Raw genomic sequence first — 21,113 nt, 5'->3', positions numbered from 1 at the left:
GTCAAGTACAAATTACAAACCATTCAGGTCTTCAAGAGCTGTCAATCAGCTGCTGCTTGTTATCCTAATCAAACGCACTAAAAATAGGGACAAAACTTCTTAGCGGGGGGAAGGGAAGGGTGCCGAACCGAACCCGCGCCGTGGCACGTCCCCTGCGTGTTCAGCGCCGCCCACGGCGCCCACCCGGCGAGAGCGAAGCGGGGCGGCTCGACCGCCTCGTGCAGACCCCGGGAGCGTTTGCTTTTTGATGTCCGCCCCGTGCCCCAGAACTTATAAAGTAGCAAGGCGGGAGTCTCCGCCGCGCGGCTTTGGGCCGCGATGCTGTTAGCTCCCGAGCCGAGCAGGTGGGGCGGGGGCAGCCCGCGGTGCTCGGGAGCAGCAGCTCCTGCTCCTTTGCTCCCGTTTCTTTCCAAACCCTCCTGTCCCTGCACCTTTGCCGGCGGGAGCTCGTGCACGAAGGTGAGAGGCTGTCGCCGGTCTCTCTTCCAGCTTGCTGTGTGCAGGGTTAAATACGGCACAGTAAAAACACCCGCGGCTGGTGTCTGCGAGGGCACCTGCCTCTGGGAGCATCTAAGGTGCTGCCTGCCCTGTCGGCGTCTTTCTTGGGTGCGTTTTGTGCCTGGGTGAAACGGGGAACCTTGGCTCTGGCCTTTGTGCACGGCACGGTCCCGCGGGGATGCTGCGGGGGTCCCGGCCAGGCTGCACGTTCGGCCGGGACGGACTCGCGCTCCGTTTTGCAAGGGGGGAGCGTTGTCTGCTGCTGGGRGCCGTCGGCGCCGGGCGGTGCCGCGGCCGCTGTGCCTCGCACCGAGAGGGCTTGTGCTCCTGGGGCAGCCTCAGCGCTCACTAGCCACCTTCTCATCTGCACGAGTGGGGCTGGTTGGAAGGAGATTTCGTTTTCAGCGGGAGAGTGGGAGAAAAGGGGCAGTTTTTTAGTGTTTCACAGCAGAATGTGGAATCGGAGATTGTGAAGGTGGTGGCCAAGCCTGGCGAGGTCCCTGGCCACCTCGTGCCTTTCCCTGCGCCAGTTTTGACCCCCCAAGCTCTGCCCTGAACTACCATTTCAGAGAAATAGCACTTCTTTTTAACTCTTTTGAAAATTTTGGTAAAAACTTGCTTTTCTGGCTGAATCTGGGCTTGAGCAGTGTGAATTGCTCCAAGTATCCCTTACGCAGGAGCACATCTGTGGCGTTGGGGATGGGGAAGACGACTCATGTCCCCAGTGACAAGGTCCCCGTTGGCGGCAGTGYGTCACCACGACCGGTCCCGACCGTCCCAAAGCGGAGCGGCGGGGCTGGGAACACCTCGTGCCAGAGCAGCAGCGAGTCTGGAGCAACTGGCTTTGCTTCTGCCTTCTGGGAAGCAACTGCAAAAATCCCTGGGTGGGCTGGGGTGCCCGCGGGGCCGGCGGTGCTCCCAGGAGCCGCGCTGTAACTGCTGCTCACGGGGGCTCGGGGCCGGTGGAGGCCAGTGTCCAGTGGGCCGGGACTGACCTTCCCCTCTGTCCCGCAGGCTGCTGCAGGAGCGGAGCGGACGTTGCTGGCAGCCCCTTCCCATCCCGCGGCCACAGGGAGCAGGTAAGGCATCTCCGAGCCCCCGGGGAAGGGGCGTCAAACCGCTTGGTTGAACGAGCCTGTCCGTAAGGCAAAACCTGGGCAGCCGCGGGCAGAGTACAGGGCCAGCGACCGGTGCTGCCGGGAGCCTGCGTCACCGGCAAGGGCAAACGGCAGAGCTCCAGCTTTGCTTTTCCCACCTCCCGGTGCATCCRGGAGCTGGCAGCTGCCTGCGATCCCGCCTCATGGCACGGCTGACCGGTGGGGTCAGAGCTGAGGCCTCGCAACTCATYACCGAGGTGGTTGGCAAACCGTCCCTTGCCCTGACCCCCCGAGCGGAAACGACAGGCGCTCCTGCAGGCTGCGACGCGCCTGGTGTGCTAATCCCGCCCGCGGAAGAGCCGGCCTTATTGCGCCGCGCCGCGCCGCACCGGTCGGAGGCGAGCGTGAGGAATGCTGGCCGCGCTCCAGCCCGCCGCGCTTCGCCTCGCTCCGCGCCGCAGGAATTCCCGGCACGCCTGGGCGCCGGCGGAGCAGGTGGGCCGGGGGCTGGCGAAAAGCCAGGGAGCGGCAAATGCGCCGCGCGGGAAGGGGCCGCCCTGGCGTCGGGGCCGGGCTGGTCTCCGCTGCCTGCGACCCGCTCGCGGGCCCGACGGCCCCGCGCACACATCCGCCGTGGCCGCTGCGGCGCCTGGGGTTTGTGCCGGGCGGCTGCCGCAAGGCCACGGGCTCCGCGGGGAGCCGATCGCCGCCTGCCCTGCCGCTTCCAGGGCTGCTTTGCTTTGCCCCTGGTCGCTCCCGCTGGAAACGCGGCAGCGTGCTCAGCGAGACGAGCAGGGATGCGGCCGCAGAGCAGGGGCGGCCGCCGAGAGCGAGCGAGCGAGCGGGCAGCGCCGTCGCCTGCTGTGCCGTCTGGCCCCCGGCTCCCGCGGGCCCTTGGCGCGGATCCGCGCTGGGTCCCCGGAGACCTCTGTGCGCGGCACATTSCTGCCGCCGTCATTAATAACGCCTTTCCCGGCGCCTCCCCTTGCGTCGCTGCCAGTTCCTCCGCGGGAGGAGCGAATAGGCACCGACCCCGGTGGGCGCTGTTTTCGGGAGGGAAGGGGAGGGCGATCTCCTTGCAAGACTCTTTCGCACTTTGAAGCTCAGGGCTGCGGGGGATGTCTCGTGTCCCCCTCCCCACGCGCGGGCGGCGAACGCCCCGTGGCCRGGCGAGCGGCAYGGCTTTCCCGGGTGGCACCTCGCCRGCGTGCAGCSCCCAGGCAAGGGGAGGCCGTGGCGGGCGTCCCGGGGTGCGCCGTGGGGCGACTGCCGGAGGGGCGTGCGCGCCAGCAGGGATGAAGCCGCGTGTTCACCTCGGCTGAATTGCTCCAGGGGCTCCGAGGACGTGGCAGCGTGGACAACACAAGCCTGTCGGGGCCTCTGGGTGCGTTTTGGGGTTGCCAGCCTAGGTTTTGTGCTAGCCAAAGTGAAACAAGTATGGGTAGGCGTTTAGGTGCAAACCAGTTTGCAATGTAAAAACACGCGGTGATGCTGGCTGCTTTTGCAATGCAAAAACGCRTGGTGATGCTTGTGGCTTTTTCAATGCAAAAACACAGAGTGATGCTCGTGGCTTTTGACCTGTGTCCTTGAGGACTGCAGGCTGGTGGTGCCCTGTGTTGACACGGTCCCCAGTCATCGTGGCTGGCGTGGATGACCTTTCTGTGCTCTGCTTCTATTTAATGTCTAGGCGTTTTAGCTATTTTAGAGTCCTTTGATTTTTCTCAGCACACTGAAAAACCAGTTGTTCAGCCAAGCTGTCCCYGGGTGCCCGGGCCGGCAGCCACGTGGGCGGCTTTCGCTGGGCGCTGCTCGTCCTGCCGTCCCGCGAGGGGGTTTCCGACCGGTGGCACCCAAGGCACTGCGCCAGTCCATCCTTCCACCTTGTGCATGGCAGAGCCGTAAGGGTGGTCTCATGGGGCACGTGGTCTTGCGRGGAACCTCTGGTCCCTCTTGTGCCGGGAGCCCGGGCGCGCTCCCCTTCCAAGGCTTTCGTGCCTCCGGAGACCGAGTTTGGGGCTGGTGGGACTCGCTCGCTTCAGCAACCCGCGGGGCAGGAGCCGGGGCTGTTTGCCCTCTTCTGCTGCCGCGCTCCGGCCAGAGACCGTCTGGGAGGCAAAACCGCTGCAGGGCCTCGCTTAGCTGATTAAACCCAAAGACCTGGAAATCACAGTTGCCCTCTTCCCCCAAGCGGAGGAGCCGGCGGTGGTGGTGGGAGGCAGCGTCTCCCCTCTCAGGGCGCTGCCGGGGCCGATCCTGGGTCTTTTCCTGCTTGGGGAAGTGCCACTGCTAGGGGAAACTCTGAGCCGCGGCTGGCGCGCGTTGTTCACGGTCGTGTGGGCAGTCACGAGCCGCGCGGCGGCCGCCAGCCTTCCCGGGGCACCGCGCGCTCCCTGCTCCTCCGCCGCGCCGCAGCCTGGGGTGGGGGACGCGGGGACGGGAGCCGCTGGCAGGGAGCGGCGCCGAGGTGAGCGAAAGGCTCGGCTGAAGGACGCGAGGAAGGGGAGACCGGCTTTTTTCGTCTTGTGTTACGGGCGGGGGGCTCTTTCCTGTTGTTTCCAAGTACCTGCTTTTCCCCCAAATTCTGCTTTGGAGACTTGTGCGCCCGGGTTTTGAGAGCACGGTTATTTGCGGGGCAGACCCGCTCCCCTGCTCCTCGGGGCTGCCTCCGGGCTGCTGCAGGGACAATTTGTGAGCCCAGGGCTTTTATTTCGCGTTCCTGTCCCGCCTTGCGCCGGGGCCCTTGAAGCCTTTGGGTCGGCCTGAGCTCCCGTCGCAAGCTGGGTTGGAAAAGCATCTGTTTGGGGAGGCTGATCCCTTGCAAACCCTCGCRTCCAGCTCGCCCTCCGAGCGTGCCCTGGAGGTGTCTGCTGCCGCCTCTGCTCTTCGCCCCGTTGTCCTCTTGTATTAAAGACATTCTCCCTGTTTTTCTCCCCCTCCCTTTTCCATCCTGTCGTGCGTGATCTAGCCTAAATATTTCCTTCCATAGCTTCAGGACACTGCTGTGTATCCTGCCATCTTTGGAGACTGCGAATAATTCCCTTCCTTCATTTATATCATTACCTTGAAGGTATTTATAGAGCGTGATCTTGAGTGGAAAGGAAGGCATGACTATATATAAAGCAGAGATCCCTTGGTCTTTAGCTGCTGACTGCCTTAAACTGCTCACGGCTGAAACTTTTCTCATGCTCGCTGTTTCTGAGAGCTTCATCTGCTGCACGTTTTGGACTTCACAGAAACATCCTCAGCGTCTAAATCCCCTCCCTGAGAAAGGAGAGGATGGGGCAGCTCTGGATAGTCTCAGTTTCTGCTCTCGGAGCAATCCAAACTCATGAGTGTTGGTCTGGGTCTTCCTCCTCCTGCCCATGCCTAAGTGCCCCGGTAGGAGCCGTTGGGTGTAAGGACCGTGACGGCAGGCAGCTCCRGTGGGACCGGCGCCGTGGTCCCACGCGGGCGCCCGGCTGCTGGGCTGCAGCGTGCAGCACTTGCAGCACCCGGGCTGCTTCGCCGCAGCTGCGACCCCCCTGCAAAATGTGCTGGTTCAGTGCCGGGGGTGCGAGGGAGGCACGCGGGAAAGGCTCCGGACTGGCACCAGCGGCGGCCCCGCGGCTCTGCCATCCAGCCGCGTCTCTGTCTCGCGAGCCCCGAGCCGGCGGCGGGCGCTGGGCTGGGCTGTGCCCCCAGGCAGCGGTGCCGCTGCCATCATGGAGCGGTCAAGCTGCCCCGCAGCGCTGCTGTCGCCCCGTGGGGCCCCACGTGTCGGACCGGCACGCGCGCCGCGCATGGACCCCTTGCACGGGGGCGGGAGGCGCTGGAGGAGCCGCGAGGGTGCACCGGGAAGAGAAAACCCGGCCCTGCGAATTCCTCGCGTGCTGGAGGGACAAGGGAGCCCCGGGGCTTGGCTGCTGCGCGCACTGATGCCCAGGACCCTTCGGCTTTGGAGTTGGCCTGCTGAAGGGCCCTAGGGCTTCGGGAGGGGGCATCTGTGCTGTCGTCCTGGTCACTGTATTTCATCTCCCTACTCCACTCCCGTAGGGTCTGAGACCCGCTCCAGAGCGCCGGACGCAGATCCCAGCTCTGCGGCTGCGCTGGGCTCCGCTCTTGTTGCCCGGTTTGCTGCCTGGGAAGGGCACGGGCTCGACATTATTCGCTCCGTTATATTGCTTCCTGTGTGCTTCCCGCCGGTACTTGCCTTATCGCTCGCTGAGCGCGTTGCGTCCGTTCCACTTCTAGCGAGTGTTGCGCTAGCTAATACGGAGATGCGGGAGGTGGCTTGAATTTAACCAAGTGGCGATGTTATCCCAGGGCAAGGGCAGGACATCCAGACTTCCTGGCAGCTGATGCTTGAAAAGACTGCGGCGATTTTGTTTCGTTTCCTAGTGGGCAGGCGTCTGTTGCACAAGCCTTAGGAAACAGCCTTTTTTTTTTTAAAAAAAAAAAAAAAAAGACGCTTTTGCATGTGCGCACTGGTCTCTTTTAGCCCGGCACCATGGGCAGCAGCAAGAGCAAGCCCAAAGACGCCAGCCAGCGGCGGCGCAGCCTGGAGCCCACGGAGAACGCCCACCACGGAGGCTACCCGGCCTCCCAGACGCCCAACAAGACCGCCGCTCCCGACACCCATCGCACGCCCAACCGCACCTTCGGGACCATGGCTGCGGAGTCCAAGCTCTTTGGGGGCTTCAACACCTCCGACACYGTCACGTCGCCGCAGCGCTCCGGGGCTCTGGCAGGTCAGTGTGCCATTGGGGCTCTCCAAGAGCAGAGGGGTGCTTTGGGGATTAGTGGTTGGGTTTGCATGGATTTGGTTTGTGATGGTGTGACCTCCTCCTTTTGAAGGACACTGCCTTTGAACTAGAGAGGGTGCTTGATAAAAGAGCAGATCTGGTTCCTATCTGCTGGTTGAGGATAGTGGGAGAGGAGGACCCAAAGCGAGGGCTGCCCTGACCCTCGTCTGCCCTCTTGGCATGGCTGCAGCAAGCACCGTGCCATGGGGAGTGTGGTCCTCTTGAGCTTGTGTCTGTCGCAGGTGGAGTCACCACCTTCGTGGCCCTCTACGATTACGAGTCCCGGACGGAAACGGACTTGTCCTTCAAGAAAGGAGAACGTCTCCAAATTGTCAACAACACGTAAGTGTCCCTGCGGGCCAGCCTGCGCTGGTGTGGGTGAGCTGGTGCCTTCCCCTCTCTCGGGGACTGATGCCRCTCAGGGTCCCCATCTCGGGGAACCTTGCTGGCTCTCCTACCCCTGCAGAGTTTAGAGGGGATCAAAGGAGTCACTGAGCCCCAGAGCTTTCGTGATGGATACCCCATGCCGTCCCTGCATGTGAAGAGCCTTCTCCGGTATCAGAGCTGCTCTCTCCCTCATGCCCAGGCTTGAGGCCAGGGTGGTGCTCAGATGACGAGGGCTGTGAACCAGCAGCGAGTGTGTCCCTAGCTCTGGGATGGGGCACAAAGTAGCGGGGGGGGAAAGCCCAGAAGCGAAATGGGGAGGAAAGCTTCAAAGAGCCTCAAACGCAAACAGCACCTCCCATTAGGGTTCGTGCTGATGCACTGAGCTGGGGCGCCCCAGAAGCTGTGACTTGTCCAGGTTGTTCAGGTGCTCGGGCTGCTCATTTTCCTGAGTCCTCCTGGCCCCTGCCAGCAGGCACCGCTGCTTTGCCACCCAGCCGCCCCGTGACTCTCAAGGCGCTTTCTCGTCCTGGTGGCAGCAGCTTCCCTGGCACTTGTCTGTGTCCACCTGTGTGGGGTCCCGATCCCGCCGGTCCCCGTCAGTGCTCAGCTCCCTCTCGTTTGCCTGGAGATGCCTCTTCAACTTTGCTTCTCTGCAGCCTCTGCGCTTACACAGTGTCTCTGATTTGAGCTTCTCTCTTGACTGTTTTCTCTCCTGTGCACCATGCTTTCATTTAGGAGAAAAGTGGACGTCAGGTGTGTATTGCCGATTACTATTATTATTATTATTAATGGATCTTAAATGGTAAAAGCTTGTCTGCTGCCTGTGTTGGGGCAAGGTTGGGTGGAGCAGGGCTGGGAGGAGAGGTTGCCTGATCATTTTGTGGTTTCCTGGGTTTCTCCTCGCTGGGTGAGCAGGACAGAGCATGGAGTCCCTTCCTGCGCCGGGAAACAGCTCTATCCAGAGCTGTTTGCACCGAGGAGGTCTGAACTTGGCCTGCTCGCTTTGTCTGTGTCTGGCACCGCTCAGCAGTCCYGTTTCACTTAGCCCGCTGCTCCCTCCTGGTCTTTTTTGCCTATTCTCTTTTCTCATCCAAGCAATGAAGTGTGTGAGTCGCTCAGGGGGACTCAGGCACGTCCTCAGGGTTGTGGCTCCTGGTTGTTTCCTCTCCATCGCAGTCATAACAGCGCATCCATTGCCTGATGTGTGGAGCAGGGCAGTGTGACGAGCTGGAAAAGCACGTGATCCTAAACATGCTCCCTATTGAAACCACGCGTGCTCTGCAGTAGGAATGTGCATGCGTGTGGTCTGCAGAGGCGCAGCCTGGCTGCGCGCGGCGAGGAGCGCCTGCCACGGCATGTTGTGGGGGCAGCTTTCTGGTTTAGCAGCTTTCGCTCTCCCCTCTGCTGCTTCCTTAAAACCTGGGAACCAAAAATAGCATTGCAAAGTCAAAAAGTGGAAACATCAGGGAATGTCCCAGAGGTAATATTCCTCCTGCAGAGATCGAGCAGTGTTGCGCGCATGCTTTTTCTATTTGATCTTTTTTCCCTTGTTCCAACACTGTATTAACGGTGATGCATTTAATCCATGAAGCCTGGGATGTGCAGAGTGAAGGACTTCAGTGGCGCGAGAAAAGCCTTAATTTGGGGTGTTCGGTGACTCTTGATTTCACACCCCCATTGATGTACTAGCCCCAAGCTTTTTTTCTGATTTGTGCTTCTACAAAGTGAGCTCTGCCTGTCAGGGATTCTGGATTGTGCCGATAGCTCAGGGTTTTTTCTTTATCCATTAAAGCACCTACAGGGTTTCCATTTTTTTTCTTCTTCTTTTTCGCTCTCCYGCTGTGGTTTTTCAAAGGCTTGGTCAGAGAGGAGGGTCTGTGTGGTACACGCTCTGCAGCCTCCTGGCGAACAAAAGGACTGGGCTGGAGATGCAGAACATAAGAAATCGAAGGTGCAGTGTTTAGCTACTGACCCTTCTGGTACCTGGGGCAACTACGTTGATGAGACTTCCAGAGGCAGACAGACTTTGGAAAACTCCTTTGCACGGTGCTAGCGGAGGAGTAAACGTCTCTTTGTGATGAATGCTTTCAGCCCCTCAGCCTCCTGCTCTGGTGCCCAGGTGCTCCAGACAGCCTTGGAAGAGCTGCCCACCTTGTCCAGCATTTGTGCTGACTTGCCTTATAGCTTGTGCTTGAGCCATGTGCTCCAAGCGCGGTGAGCTGGAACGCTGGAGATACTGTTTTCCCTCTGAAAAGGCTCGTTAGAAAAATGTGGCGGCCAGAGGGTGTTGCTTGATGGTATCTGCATGCCCTTTGGTGGTGGGCTGGGAGTCGTGTAATGCTCTTGTGAAACTTGTCTGGCTGAGTGTGTTGCATGCTCTAATCTAAGCCTAGTTTTGAGTGAATCTAGATTGATCTCTGRAATTGCAGAGTTCAGACCTTTTAGCACTGTTCTTGAAATGTTGGACTTGCTCCAGTCCAAATGAAATTGGAGGGGAAGGAGTCATATGGACTGAAATGAGATAACTGCAGACCTCCGGGAAAGTCAAACACCTGGCACTCCACTCCCCAGCCTTCACAGGAAGGAGTTGCAAGGTTTTGGAGGCGGCAAAGGCAGGCATGCAATGTCTTCTGCCTCTGGGCTTTGAGAGAAGAGTCATGGCTGGAGCCCAGGAGGCTGGCAGGGCTATCAAGAAGCTCTTTTGGACAATGCTGCATTTAATCTGAAAAGGGCTACCAGGTCCTTTGCAGAGTGGGAGCCCAAAAACAGAGGCTGCTTGGGACCGCCTTTCGATGGGGCTGACGTGCAGGAATGGGCCCCAACCAAAGTGGTTGTCTGCACTGAGAGCAGCTCTGTGCTTCATCATGAACCGAGCTTGGCTGGAGACCGGCCACCATCCCCTTTTGAGGCTTGAGGGCACGAGGCTCACCTGCAGCCTCTGTGGCCGGAAAGCCTGTCCCTGCACCATAACGTTGAAGCCATGGGGCGCTGCCRTTGGCTGGCTCAGCTGCAGGCCAACGTTTTTCCAAGGTGACTAGTGGTTTTGTCTGCTGCAAGGGGGCTGCGTTTTTGGAGGGCGAGAGGAGACAGGGCTTGGGAAATTTACTCAGGCCAATCTTGGCTGCAGCGGACCCAGGGCTTGGCTTGGGACAAGCAGAGGAAGAGCCAGCCCCAAGCTTGAGTGGTCCCAGCATGTGGTCACCACGTCACTCACCCCCTGCTCCAATGTCCCGTGCCGTCTTTGGAGATGCTGTGCTTCCCCAAATGGTCGGATCCATTCATGGCAGTGAGGGAAAGGCTCTCGTGGTACTGTTTCCAGCAGGGGAAGGTTTCCTCCCAGCCATCTGGCAGTCAGCAGGGATGTAATGGGGTGTTTTGGGTAAGATCGTGCAGGGAATTGTTGAAATGCTTTGATTTGTTTGTTTTTTTCTTTTTCCTGTCCCACTGAGACATTTTTGGAATAGTTTGTTTTTGCAGAATTCCCAGATTGCAGCCTTTCAGCCCGAGCTGGAATAAAGCCGCAAGTTGAAATCTGGGCATTTCTCAAGCAGATGTTTTCTCCAGTCCGGTGGGAAAGGAGGCTGAAGCAGCCTCCTGCCCCCTTCGCAACTGTCCCAGTGAAGGTGGCTGGGGCACAGCTCCATCCGGGGAGCCGTGGAAATCCCTGCAGCCACCTCCTGCGACAGGCGACAGGGGCCAAGAGGAGGACAAACACTGCGCTGCTCTTTATATCAGCGCCCTGCCAACACGTCTGCCCGCTCGGCAGCAGCGCGCCGGCGCGGGAAAGGCTGAGCCCGCGGCCGCAGGCTGCTTGGCAGGAGCCGGGACAGCGCGCGGCTCTGCCGGGGCTCCGGTCCGTCCGTCGCCGAGCTCCCCACGACTCCTCGTGGATGCAGCTTTTGTTGCTCCAGTACCTGAATAGCTGAAGCACCTGCTGGTGCTTGTGGTGCACCAGCGTGCGGACCCGGCGGCCGCCTTCTCGCRGCCGCTTTGCAGCCCGGCTGCCTGTAGCTGGGTCAAGTGAACGTCACGAGCCGCGTTCGAAGCCGCCGTTGCCAGCGGGGCGGGCGGCGCTGAGCGAGCCTGCAGGGAGCGGGGACCCGGCGCTGTGCGCGGCCGTGCCGGCAGCAAGGTCGGGGTCCGCGCTTGCGCAGGGAGCAGGGACAGATCCGGCTTCCCCCCGGGGTTCAGCCGTCGTCAGGGGCTGCGCGGGGAGCCAGTCTGTCGCTGGAGACTGAGATTATTGCCTTTTTTTTAAGTGTTTGAGAAGGTTGCCCCGAAACGTTGAACCATCTGGCAAATCCTTGCAGTGCTCGTTTCGGGAATCTGCAGTTTTCCTGTAGCCTTGTCTCCCTTGTGGTCAGAATAAATTAGACGCATGCTTTAAAAAAAAAAAAAAAAAAAAACTCTTTTTTTTTTTTTAATTGGTTCTGTCTTTGATGGACAAGAACGTCCATGTTGTGTGAGGAACCTCCCGCTGTCCACTGGGAAGGGGAAACTTCCTTCCAGGGCCCTTTGATTTTGCTTCTCAGCCTTTCCTGCTCCTGACCCTCTTCGGAGCCTCCCTGGGGCCGTCGCGGGGAGGACGGCGGAGCCCGGTGCGAGCAGGTCCGGGGGGCCGAGGGTCCCACTCCCCCCGCCGGGCCCTGGGCAGCGGTGGCCAAAGGGCCTGGTGCCGCTCCGTATCCGCCCCGCGTCTTTGCAGGCGGCATCGGGACAGGCTGGGGAGCTGCGGGAGAAGCCGCCCGGAGCCCTGCGGAGCTGTGCCGCTGCGAGGGGTTTTGCGGGCGCGGAGCTCATCCCGCCCGGGGCTGCCGTGGGAATTCCCCTGCGGATCCCGCCTGGCTGTCCTGTGCCGCCGGCTCCGGCCCTAGGACCTCGCTGCCGGGCAAAGGCCACTTAACCGTTTTCCACCTCTCGCCTTTGCTTATTAATTTTCCCCCTTTTGTTGCTTTCACGTAGCCTGCGTTTAACAAATTTTGCCGTTTTGTTTTTCCTGGTGCTTTTTGAAACCGCTTCCATCATTTCGTTGCCTTTTTTTAATTTTAATTTATTTTTTTTTCTTTTTCCCCCTGTTCCCCCGCTTCCCCGCTCTGCCTTTTGGCCCCCGCTCGTCCGCGGGCTCGCGTTCCCGGCGCGTCTCCCCTTCGGGCAGCCCCGGCTCACATCGGCGGGCGTCTCGCCGGCTGCCGCCCCAGCACGGAGCCCCCCAGCGCGGGGCGGCCGGGGACAGCTCGGGGACGCCTCGGGTTGACGCTGTCTCTCGGCTCTCTTCCAGGGAAGGCGACTGGTGGCTGGCTCACTCCCTCACCACCGGACAGACGGGCTACATCCCCAGTAACTACGTTGCGCCCTCGGACTCCATCCAGGCTGAAGAGTAATTGCCCTCTTTTCGCCGGTTTACACCTTTTCCTGCCTTTCTTTAAGGCCCACGGGAGAGGCCGAGACGAGGCGTGTTTGCGGGGCGGAGGGACGAGCGCTAGCGTGCAGGGGGCCCCGGCGGAGCTGAAGCGTTCGGCCCAGTTTTTATCATCRCAAAAAGCCACTCAGCTGCGCCTAAGGGAAGCGCAAACGTTGCGTTTGCGGATTCGGGGGCCAGCGGGCGCGGGGGGTGGCCGTAACACGCGGGAAGCGGGCAGTGCCAGCCCCTCCGCCCTGCCGGTCGGGTCTCCGAGGACCTTCCCCACCGGCCGGCCGGGCCGCAGCAGCGCTTCCCTCCCGCGCAGCCGCTCCCGGGGCTCCTGCACCCCCGGCGGCTGCCGGCGCCTCCATGGCCATGCTGTTCGGGAGGCGCCTGGAGCTACGGCAGCGCTCGCGGGGTTGGCGTCCCGGCAGCCTGCGCGCTCCGAAACGCGGGCGCGGGGGGCCGGGGCCGCTCTTGGGGACCTGCTTCTAAAGGCAGTGGACGGGGCGGGYGGGTGCGCCCCGCTGAGCCTCTCCCGCTCCCTCTTCCAGGTGGTATTTTGGGAAGATCACTCGGCGGGAGTCCGAGCGGCTGCTGCTCAACCCGGAAAACCCCCGCGGCACCTTCCTGGTGAGGGAGAGCGAGACCACGAAAGGTGAGCCGTGCCGGTGGGCGCCGTGCCGGCGGGCGCCGCGGCGGGGGGCCGGAGGGAGGCGGCTGGCACAGACCCAGGCCTCGGCGGCCTCCCCCTCCGCCCGCCTTGGGAAGCGGGTCACGGCGCTGGGGATGGCCGCGTAGCCGTTAGCCACGGGGACGCGCGGGAGGGCGGCAGCGCCGAGCCGGCGGCTTTGTCTTTGCGCCAGCCGCCGCGTGGTGCAGCGCAGCGCCGCGACCGCCGGCTCCCCGCGGGCGCTCTCCGCCGCGGGACGTGGCCGCTTCTGCTCCGGCCCCGCCCGGCCGGCTTTGGTCCTCGGAAGAGATGTTTCGGCTCGTTGCGAAGTGGGAGCCTGGTGCCTTCCCCTCTCCGGTTTYGGCGCTCGCCCTGTCTCTGCTCTTTGGGCTTGCGCATCCGAGGTTTGCTCCCTGCGCAGCGCTGCCGGCTGCGTTTTGGCTCGTTTCAGTGCCTCCGGAGCACTTGGAAATGCAGATAGCAGCATCCCCTCTCCCAGGCTGCAGAGTGACGGCTCTGTTTCCAGCCGCTGCAGGACGGGAGAAGAGGCGAGCTAAGAGCATCGCTCTGCACCCTCCCCTCGCCCGGCCGGGCACGGGAGGGCGACGCGCTCCGTGCGGGCGCTGCGGGACACGAGCGCGGGAACGGAGCCCGGCCGGCGCCATGGTGTGGGGTCCCCGTGCCCACCTCCGCCCCAGGGGCTGTGCCACGGCCGCCTTCGCTGTCGAGTCGGGAGCTCTCTGCACGGGGCTTTTTGCTTTGGCTTGCGAGCTCCCGGCTCCAGGGGGGCTGGGATGGAGGATGCTCTTCCTTCCCCTCCACTTCCCCAAGCGTATGGGGGTTTTTTTGTTTTTTCCTGGCTCCTTTATAAGTGCAAGGTCTTGAAAATGTGCTTCCTGGGMAACTCACCAGGGCAAATGATGAATTTTTAGGTCCTACTTCATGTCTAATGATTCTTTGTATTAATTTTGTGTCTCTTGAAAGTGCGAGTTGTGATTTTTAAAAGTTGGCTGCCTGAAGATGCTTTTTCTTACCTGGAAACACGGTTTAGTTTTGACTCCAAGTGCACCTTTGGGAAAAGCTCCTTGACGTGCTATTCTATTTTGGGGCTTTGAATCTGGCACTATTTACTTTATTCCAGTGGAAACAGTTCATTTAAGCACAGGCATAAATCCTTCCTTTCGCTATTTGTGGCCCTGGTGTTGCAGTACGGCAGGAGTGTGGGCAAAGCAGGGACAAAGGCGCAAAGCGATGTCTGCGGTGGCATTCGGGGAGGGGGCAGTCGGGGCCACCGGTCCCTTTACCCCTGCGTGAGATGCCACATAGTGCTTTGTGCTCTTCCTGCAGCTTTGCGAAGGGGTTGCAGCCCGGGGCTGCCTCCCGTCCGTCCTCTCCCTCCCTGCGCGTCCCGGCCCGGAGCAGTGTCTGTGCCGGCGGGAACAGCAGCGGGCTTCCTGTCTTACGGCTTGGTTTCGCCTCCACTCTGTGCGCCCGGTGAGGTGGGAGAGGAGCATTTTTTCCTTTCCACGCCGTTTCTGGGCCCATCGGGCCGAGGCTGAACAAAAGCCCGTGCCCAGGCTTTGGAGCAGGCAGGAGCCACGCCGTGCTGTGTGCGCACGCACTCTGGCTCACGTCGGGGGGAGACGGTGATCGCGGCTGGCGTGCAGCGTGCCAGCGGTACGCACAGCGCCTTAAAACCTGGGGGTTCAGAGGAGGCGAAAGGCCTTGCTGACGTTTGCCTAACTGCTCAAGGATGCTGAGCCCAGCTCTTGCCTCCCAGGGCTGCAAGAGCAGCCCCGCGGCAATCGCCCCTGCCCGAGGGCTGAGCTGCGGTTGCTCTCCGCCRTCGCTGGGGTCTCCCCGGAGAGCCGCCGGCCCCGCGCCGAGCTGGCCAGCCCTGGCTGTCTGCGAGGCTTGGCAGCGCCGGCAGCGCTGGCTGGAGGCTGTAATGAAGTGGTTCAGCAGTGCCGGCTGCCTGCGTCCGAAGGGAGCAGCTGGGGGTTAACTCGGGTTCCCGCCCGGCTGGTGGGATGGGGCCACTTGGCCGCGGCTGGCAGACGGCGTCCTTGCCCTGCTGCCGGCCTGGCTGCCGGATCAGCCGTGAGCGAGGGACGAGGCGCCGGCCAGGTGCGGTGCCGCGGAGCCCCGCGGGTTGGCAGAGCGCTCCCCTGCACCCCGAGGTGCCGCCACCGCCGCCGCAGCCCTGAGCTGCTCGCTTCTGCCCGCAGGTGCCTACTGCCTCTCCGTCTCCGACTTCGACAACGCCAAGGGGCTCAACGTGAAGCACTACAAGATCCGCAAGCTGGACAGTGGCGGCTTCTACATCACCTCGCGCACCCAGTTCAACAGCCTGCAGCAGCTGGTGGCCTATTACTCCAGTGGGTACCCGCGGCGCGGCACGGCACGGCACGGCCCGTCCTGCGCGCAGCGACCGCCCTGCGCCGGCAGCCCTTGGGGCTGGGCGAAGCCGAGCAGGAGCTGCGGCGGCCTGGAAGTGGCTGCRGCAAGCGGGGAAAGGCCAGCGGAGAGGGAGGCGCGAGAGGGGGCGAGGCGGAGGCAGGAAGGGAGCAGGGCTGTTGGGCGATGAAGGGGGTGATTGAGCTTGTCTGCCAGGAGGAAGCCCCTGCTCTGGCCCCGTCGCAGCTCTCCCACCTGCTGCAGTGGCGGGGCTGTAGGTAGACCCCTCTTGGGGGTCCAGCACTATCATTTTTGGTGCGGAGCCAGTTTGGGATAGCCCCCATCCCTACCCAGCCTTTCCCTCGTGAGTGCGGTTGCAGCATCGCTGGCTCGCTGCCATGGTTTGGTCRGGAACCGGGATGAGATGCCGGCCCAGGGGAAGGAGCTGTGGGATGTGTCGGGGCTGGGTGCACGGTGAGGAGGCGGCGTTGGCCTCAGCTGTGCTGCTGCAGCCAGCAGAGAAGCTGGTTTCCAGCACCAGGAGACAGGGTGTCCTTGGGCCAGAGGAATAACTCTGCACGATCCCTTCGTTCTTGTCCTCATCCCTCAAGGAGAACAAGACCCCCCGCAGGGAGATGAGTACTCAGTGTTGGGGGAAACAGTCAGAGAAGTCGCCGGCTGCCCTGAGCAGGCGTGCGGGGCGCGGAGCAGGCAGGGGCTGCCGTCAGCGCAAGGAAAGCGGCYGTCGGGAAGTGAACGCTGAGCTGGGGGGCCCCCAACCAGCAGAGGAGGAGACCCAGGCGAAAAGCTGCCTGGATTTTAGGGAAGAAGGAAAGGGTCCGGATACAAGTCCCCAAGGTGTTTGGCTGGGAAGACGTGGGGTAAAGCTGTCGCGTGTCTAAGTGCCCAAGTGTCACGCTGGAATTCTCCCCCCGTGCCCTAGAGCACGCCGACGGCTTGTGTCACCGCCTCACCAACGTCTGCCCCACCTCCAAGCCCCAGACCCAAGGCCTGGCCAAGGACGCGTGGGAGATCCCCCGGGAGTCTCTGCGGCTCGAGGTGAAGCTGGGCCAAGGCTGCTTTGGAGAAGTGTGGATGGGTAAGGACTGCTGCAGCCCCATACCCAGGCCCGTGGGCATCGGCCCTCGCCCCGGGGAAGCCGCGTGGTGCCGAGGGGGGATGGACGATGAGCAGAGCGGCTGCTTTTGCCGTCCTCTGCAGAATGGGCTGCGATGTCCCCAGCCCAAACAGGGTCTTTTCAGTGAGATCCTATGAAGCTTGGCCAGCAGCAAGTCTGGATGGTGTCTTTGCCCATTGGCTCAGGGACTTGGGGTGAAGGAAGGAGGTGGTTGCAAGGGCTGTTCCCTCTGGTGGGAGCTTCCTCGGTTGGGGGGGTTTGCAAGGATGCAGAGTGGCCTGGGATTAGCACAGCATCCTCTCTCCCTGGCCATCTCCAGATGGCTTAAACCCACGGTGCTGGGGGGAGCAGGGACACAGCCCCACACCCACAAATGGAGGCGTTTCCTGAGTGGCCTCGGCCTTGTGCTTTAGGGACCTGGAACGGCACCACCAGAGTGGCCATAAAGACACTGAAACCCGGCACCATGTCTCCGGAGGCGTTCCTGCAGGAAGCCCAGGTCATGAAGAAGCTCCGCCACGAGAAGCTGGTTCAGCTCTACGCGGTGGTTTCAGAGGAGCCCATTTACATCGTCACTGAGTACATGAGCAAAGGTGAGCACCTCCAGGCAGCAGGAGCTGCCTGGGCAGAACTGATCCGCTGAGCTCCCAAGCCAGGAGCATCTGCGCAGCCGAGTCGGCTGTACTCCTCCAAAGGGCACTCACTGTTGTCTTCCTTGCAGGGAGCCTCCTGGACTTCCTGAAGGGAGAGATGGGCAAGTACCTGCGGCTGCCCCAGCTCGTGGACATGGCGGCTCAGGTGGGTTTGGGCTTCCCTGGGTCTCCTGGTCCTTCGGCGTCCTGCTCTGGCAGCGTTCGCCAGGCTGTTGTGCCCCTCACATGGGTCCAGCCGCTGTCGGGTCACAGGGTGCTCGGGAGCCTGGCGCAGCTTGGCAGAAGGGAAATGAAATCCCCCTTGGAAAAGCTGTGCGAGGACCCTGTGCTAAACCCTCTCCTCCAGCAGCTTTGGCTGTGGTCGGGGCATGGGCAGATCCTGCCGGTCCAGCCCTACACTGGCGGCTGCAGCTGGGCCCGGTCTGGGACCAGCATTTTGCACAGTCCCTGGGGGAAGGAAGGTTCCCATCACCACCAGGTGTCCCCAGCCAGCTGGCGTAGCCGTCATCGTGAGCCTGCGTATGCATGGCTCTTCTTGAGCAAACGGCTGCTCCCATGTCTTGTCGGCCGAGTCTGGTCCAGCTGCAGAGCTGTTCCCCTGCAGGACCTTCCTCCGGGGTGCTGGCAGCTCCCTGGGGCCCTGGTGTCACCCAGCGAGCATCAGGGTGCTTGGCTGTGCCAGGTCCCATAGCTGCTTCTCATGCTCTGCTCCGCGTGGCCGCAGATTGCATCCGGCATGGCCTACGTGGAGAGGATGAACTACGTGCACCGTGATCTCCGCGCGGCCAACATCCTCGTGGGGGAGAACCTGGTGTGCAAAGTGGCCGACTTCGGCTTGGCGCGCCTCATCGAGGACAACGAGTACACCGCCCGGCAAGGTACGTGTTGGCTCGCTGCCGAAGCGAGGCCGCCGCGTGCACCCAGAGCTGCTTGCAACGGGCTCACGCCCTGCTGCTTGCCAGGAGCCGTCCCTCACGGCATCTCTCCATTCAGGTGCAAAGTTCCCCATCAAGTGGACGGCCCCCGAAGCGGCTTTGTACGGCAGGTTCACCATCAAGTCGGATGTCTGGTCCTTTGGCATCCTCTTGACCGAGCTGACCACCAAGGGCAGAGTGCCATACCCAGGTGAGAGCGGGCACTTGCCAGCAGAAATGCTGTCGCCTTAGTGATGTCCTCACCCCAGCTGCCCTCTGAGCAGCTCTCCCTCCCGGTGTTACGTTGCCTCCCGTAACCATCTTAGCAAAGGAACAAATTGATGGGATGTGTCTCCTGCTGTATGGGCAGAGAGGGCAGTCTCGGAGGGCGAACTGCCTGTGCTGCCCCGTCCCCAGGTCAGACCACGCTGAGAGGGGGTAGGTGAGCCTCGGGATGGCGGGTGGCAAGCAGCACATGGTGTGGGAAAGTCAGGTTTCGGCTCCRTGCCAATCACAGAATGGCTGARGTTGGAAGGGACCTCTGGAGATCGTCTAATCCAACCCTCCCCCCCCGTTCAGGCAGGGTCCTCTAGAGCACTTTGCCCAGGACCCTGTCCAGATAGCTTTTGAATATCCCCAAGGATGGAAACTCCACAACCTCTCTGGGCAACCTGTTCCAGTGCTCTGTTACCCTCACAGTAAAGAAGTTGATGGACAAGTCATCTTCCGAGTGGGAAGATGACTGTGGGCCAGGAGCAGTTGTGCACGTCACAGCCACCCTCCCTCTCCTGCTCCAGATCCCCAGTGAGGTGACGGGGTGTCTGCTAGCAAGGATGAGTGGTGTTGGGAAGATGGGTCCCCTTTTTCTCCCTGCAAAGTGAGCCATGGGGGTTGTCCATATGGCTTGCAGCTCGCTGCCCCAGCAACRTGCCCTCGTTCGTCCCCTCTGGTAGAGGTGCTGCTGAGGGACRCGGCCCGCTCTCACTTGGTGCTGTGTCTCCTCGGCTGGCAGGGATGGTCAACCGGGAGGTGCTCGACCAGGTGGAGCGGGGCTACCGGATGCCTTGCCCGCCCGAGTGCCCCGAGTCGCTGCACGACCTCATGTGCCAGTGCTGGAGGAAGGACCCGGAGGAGCGGCCCACCTTCGAGTACCTGCAGGCCTTCCTCGAGGACTACTTCACGTCGACAGAGCCCCAGTACCAGCCCGGCGAAAACCTATAGACGTGGAGCTCCTCCTGGCGCCAGAGACCCCCCAGGCCTCGCCGTGCGCGCGTGGGGCACCCGGCTCGCAGAGGTCTACCCTCCTCGTGCACGAGGCCGGTTTTGAGGAGTAGCCCCGGGGGCAGGACAGGGCATTGCCTCCAGGCGTGGACAGTGGAGGTGCTGGATTCTCCTGTGGCTAATTAAGACTTCTGGTCCCTGTTTAACGAAGTGTCGCTGTTCTGGCGAGGGGAGTCTGAAGGCGCTGTGCACCGGCCAGGCCGGGGACATCGCTCCAGACAGTGAGCGGAGAAGCGGGCTCACGGGGCATCATCCTCGGAGAGACTTTGGCCTTTGCGAGACATTTTCCCCCTGGTGGCTCCGTGGCACCTGCAGGCAGCCGGCTCTCTGGGTCGGACGTCAGCGCTGCAGGACACCGCCTCCCACCTCGGACACGCGGTCCTTGCCTCCTGCACCCCCTTCTGCATCAGCTCAAGTCTCCCTGCCCCCCTTCACTTGCCCCTCGGTCCCTCTCCGTGCCCCATGCCAGTCCTCCCTGAGGGGCTCGCAGAGACATTTCACTTTGGGAAAGGCACCAGCCATTGCTGTTTCCGACTCGGATACCCTTCCGGAGGGCAGACGTTACATTTCGGTGCACCTGGGCCCGGTGATGGCCACCTCTTCCATCCTCGCCGGGGCGTTGCTGCAGATGTGGGGTGGGAGCCAGGACGCTGGCCGTTCTGCATCGCTCCGGCTTCGAGCTCTCTGTCTGTACTCAGGCAGGACCCTGCGGCCGAGCTGCGTTAGCGCCTGTGTTGGGAGTTTTAAATCACTGTGTCACTGCTTAAATGTCACTGCTTGCGGCTCCGAGGACTTCAGCTGTGTCTTGGGGCTGCTGGGGGCAGGTTTGAGTCTTCCAGCTGTGTCTGTCCCCCAGCAAAGGGGACCTGTGTCACCTGGGGAGCTACTTCTGGGAACACCACCACAGGACATGCCACGGGAGTCCCTTCCCTCGCCTCGCTGCCTGACCCCACTGCTTCCGGTGGGTTTTCTTCCACAAAACACTCCTGGTCTTCCAGCCGGTACCCCRCAAAACACGCAAGAACACCAAGCCGCGCTCTCCATCCCTCTTGCTTTGCTGCAAAGTTTTTCACTGCTAGAGAAATGGGGCTGTAGAGTCGCTGTGGTCTGTCCCCGTGCAGGTCCCCGGCCCACCACGAGGCTGGGGACGGAGCATCCTTGGGGGACGGACCTCTTCTGGTGGAGCACCCATGCCAGGTCGCAAGCCATGTGCGCGCGGTCATCCACGCCTGCCGCGGTGCTCCTCCCGCGAGAGCACTGCTCTTCTGCGGGGTTCAGATTTAAGTCCTAAACGGTGTGGTTTCCCCATCCCACCTCGCTCTTCCCTCGTCCTGCACGTGGATGCGGTGACCAGGTCCCTGGGGGCGTGGGAGTGTTTTTGGGGGAGCGTTGGGCTTTCGCTGATGCTTCTGGCCACCCAGTATGTTTTTAGTAGCCTGCGTAGGAGACATTCACAGGCTCATCCTCTTCCCGCTTGCTCCCAAAGGTCCATCCCCTAGAGGCTAACCCCCCCCCCCGGCAGCGAAGCCGTAGGGCCTGTGGTCCCGGCAGCCAGCGGGGTGGTCGTGGCTGGCTGGAGCGGCGGAGCAGCCCTTTCCTCTCCATGGGAAGAGTGCTCCCGAGCTGCGGCGGGGATTTGTACATAGCCCTCGAGTGGCCTGAGCGCTCTCCCAGAAGTTGACTTAGTTGCATGTGGTTTTTTTCCCCCCTTCCTACAGTAACGCTAACATGTCTGTTCACGGTTGTACCTAACCGGAGTCCTTTGCCGTGCTGGCTTGCTGGGCTTTGGTTACAGTCACCGTTCCCGTGTCCCTGCCCATATTCCCGATATCCTCTGTGCCAAAAGCCCTCGCGGGACAGGACCGTTGTCCAAGGCGTGCGCGTGTGTGTTGC

General features: G+C 61.8%; 1 protein-coding gene across 1 annotated transcript; it reads left to right on the top strand.

Moving 5' to 3' along the window:
- The first annotated feature begins 1,512 nt into the window (after positions 1–1,512).
- SRC (SRC proto-oncogene, non-receptor tyrosine kinase) lies at positions 1,513–19,177 on the top strand. Its single transcript, XM_026076814.1, has 12 exons — positions 1,513–1,577; positions 6,073–6,322; positions 6,619–6,718; positions 12,042–12,140; positions 12,719–12,822; positions 15,066–15,215; positions 16,178–16,333; positions 16,786–16,965; positions 17,094–17,170; positions 17,750–17,903; positions 18,019–18,150; positions 18,952–19,177. Exons 2-12 carry the CDS (start codon positions 6,082–6,084, stop codon positions 19,158–19,160), a joined length of 1,602 nt encoding a protein of 533 aa, XP_025932599.1. The 5' UTR covers positions 1,513–1,577; positions 6,073–6,081; the 3' UTR covers positions 19,161–19,177.
- The last annotated feature ends 1,936 nt before the right edge of the window (positions 19,178–21,113 follow it).

Source organism: Apteryx rowi, unplaced genomic scaffold (genome assembly GCF_003343035.1).
Source record: "Apteryx rowi isolate R43461 unplaced genomic scaffold, aptRow1 scaffold_44, whole genome shotgun sequence".
NCBI lineage: Eukaryota > Metazoa > Chordata > Aves > Apterygiformes > Apterygidae > Apteryx > Apteryx rowi.
This window is presented reverse-complemented; position numbering and strand designations above follow the sequence as displayed.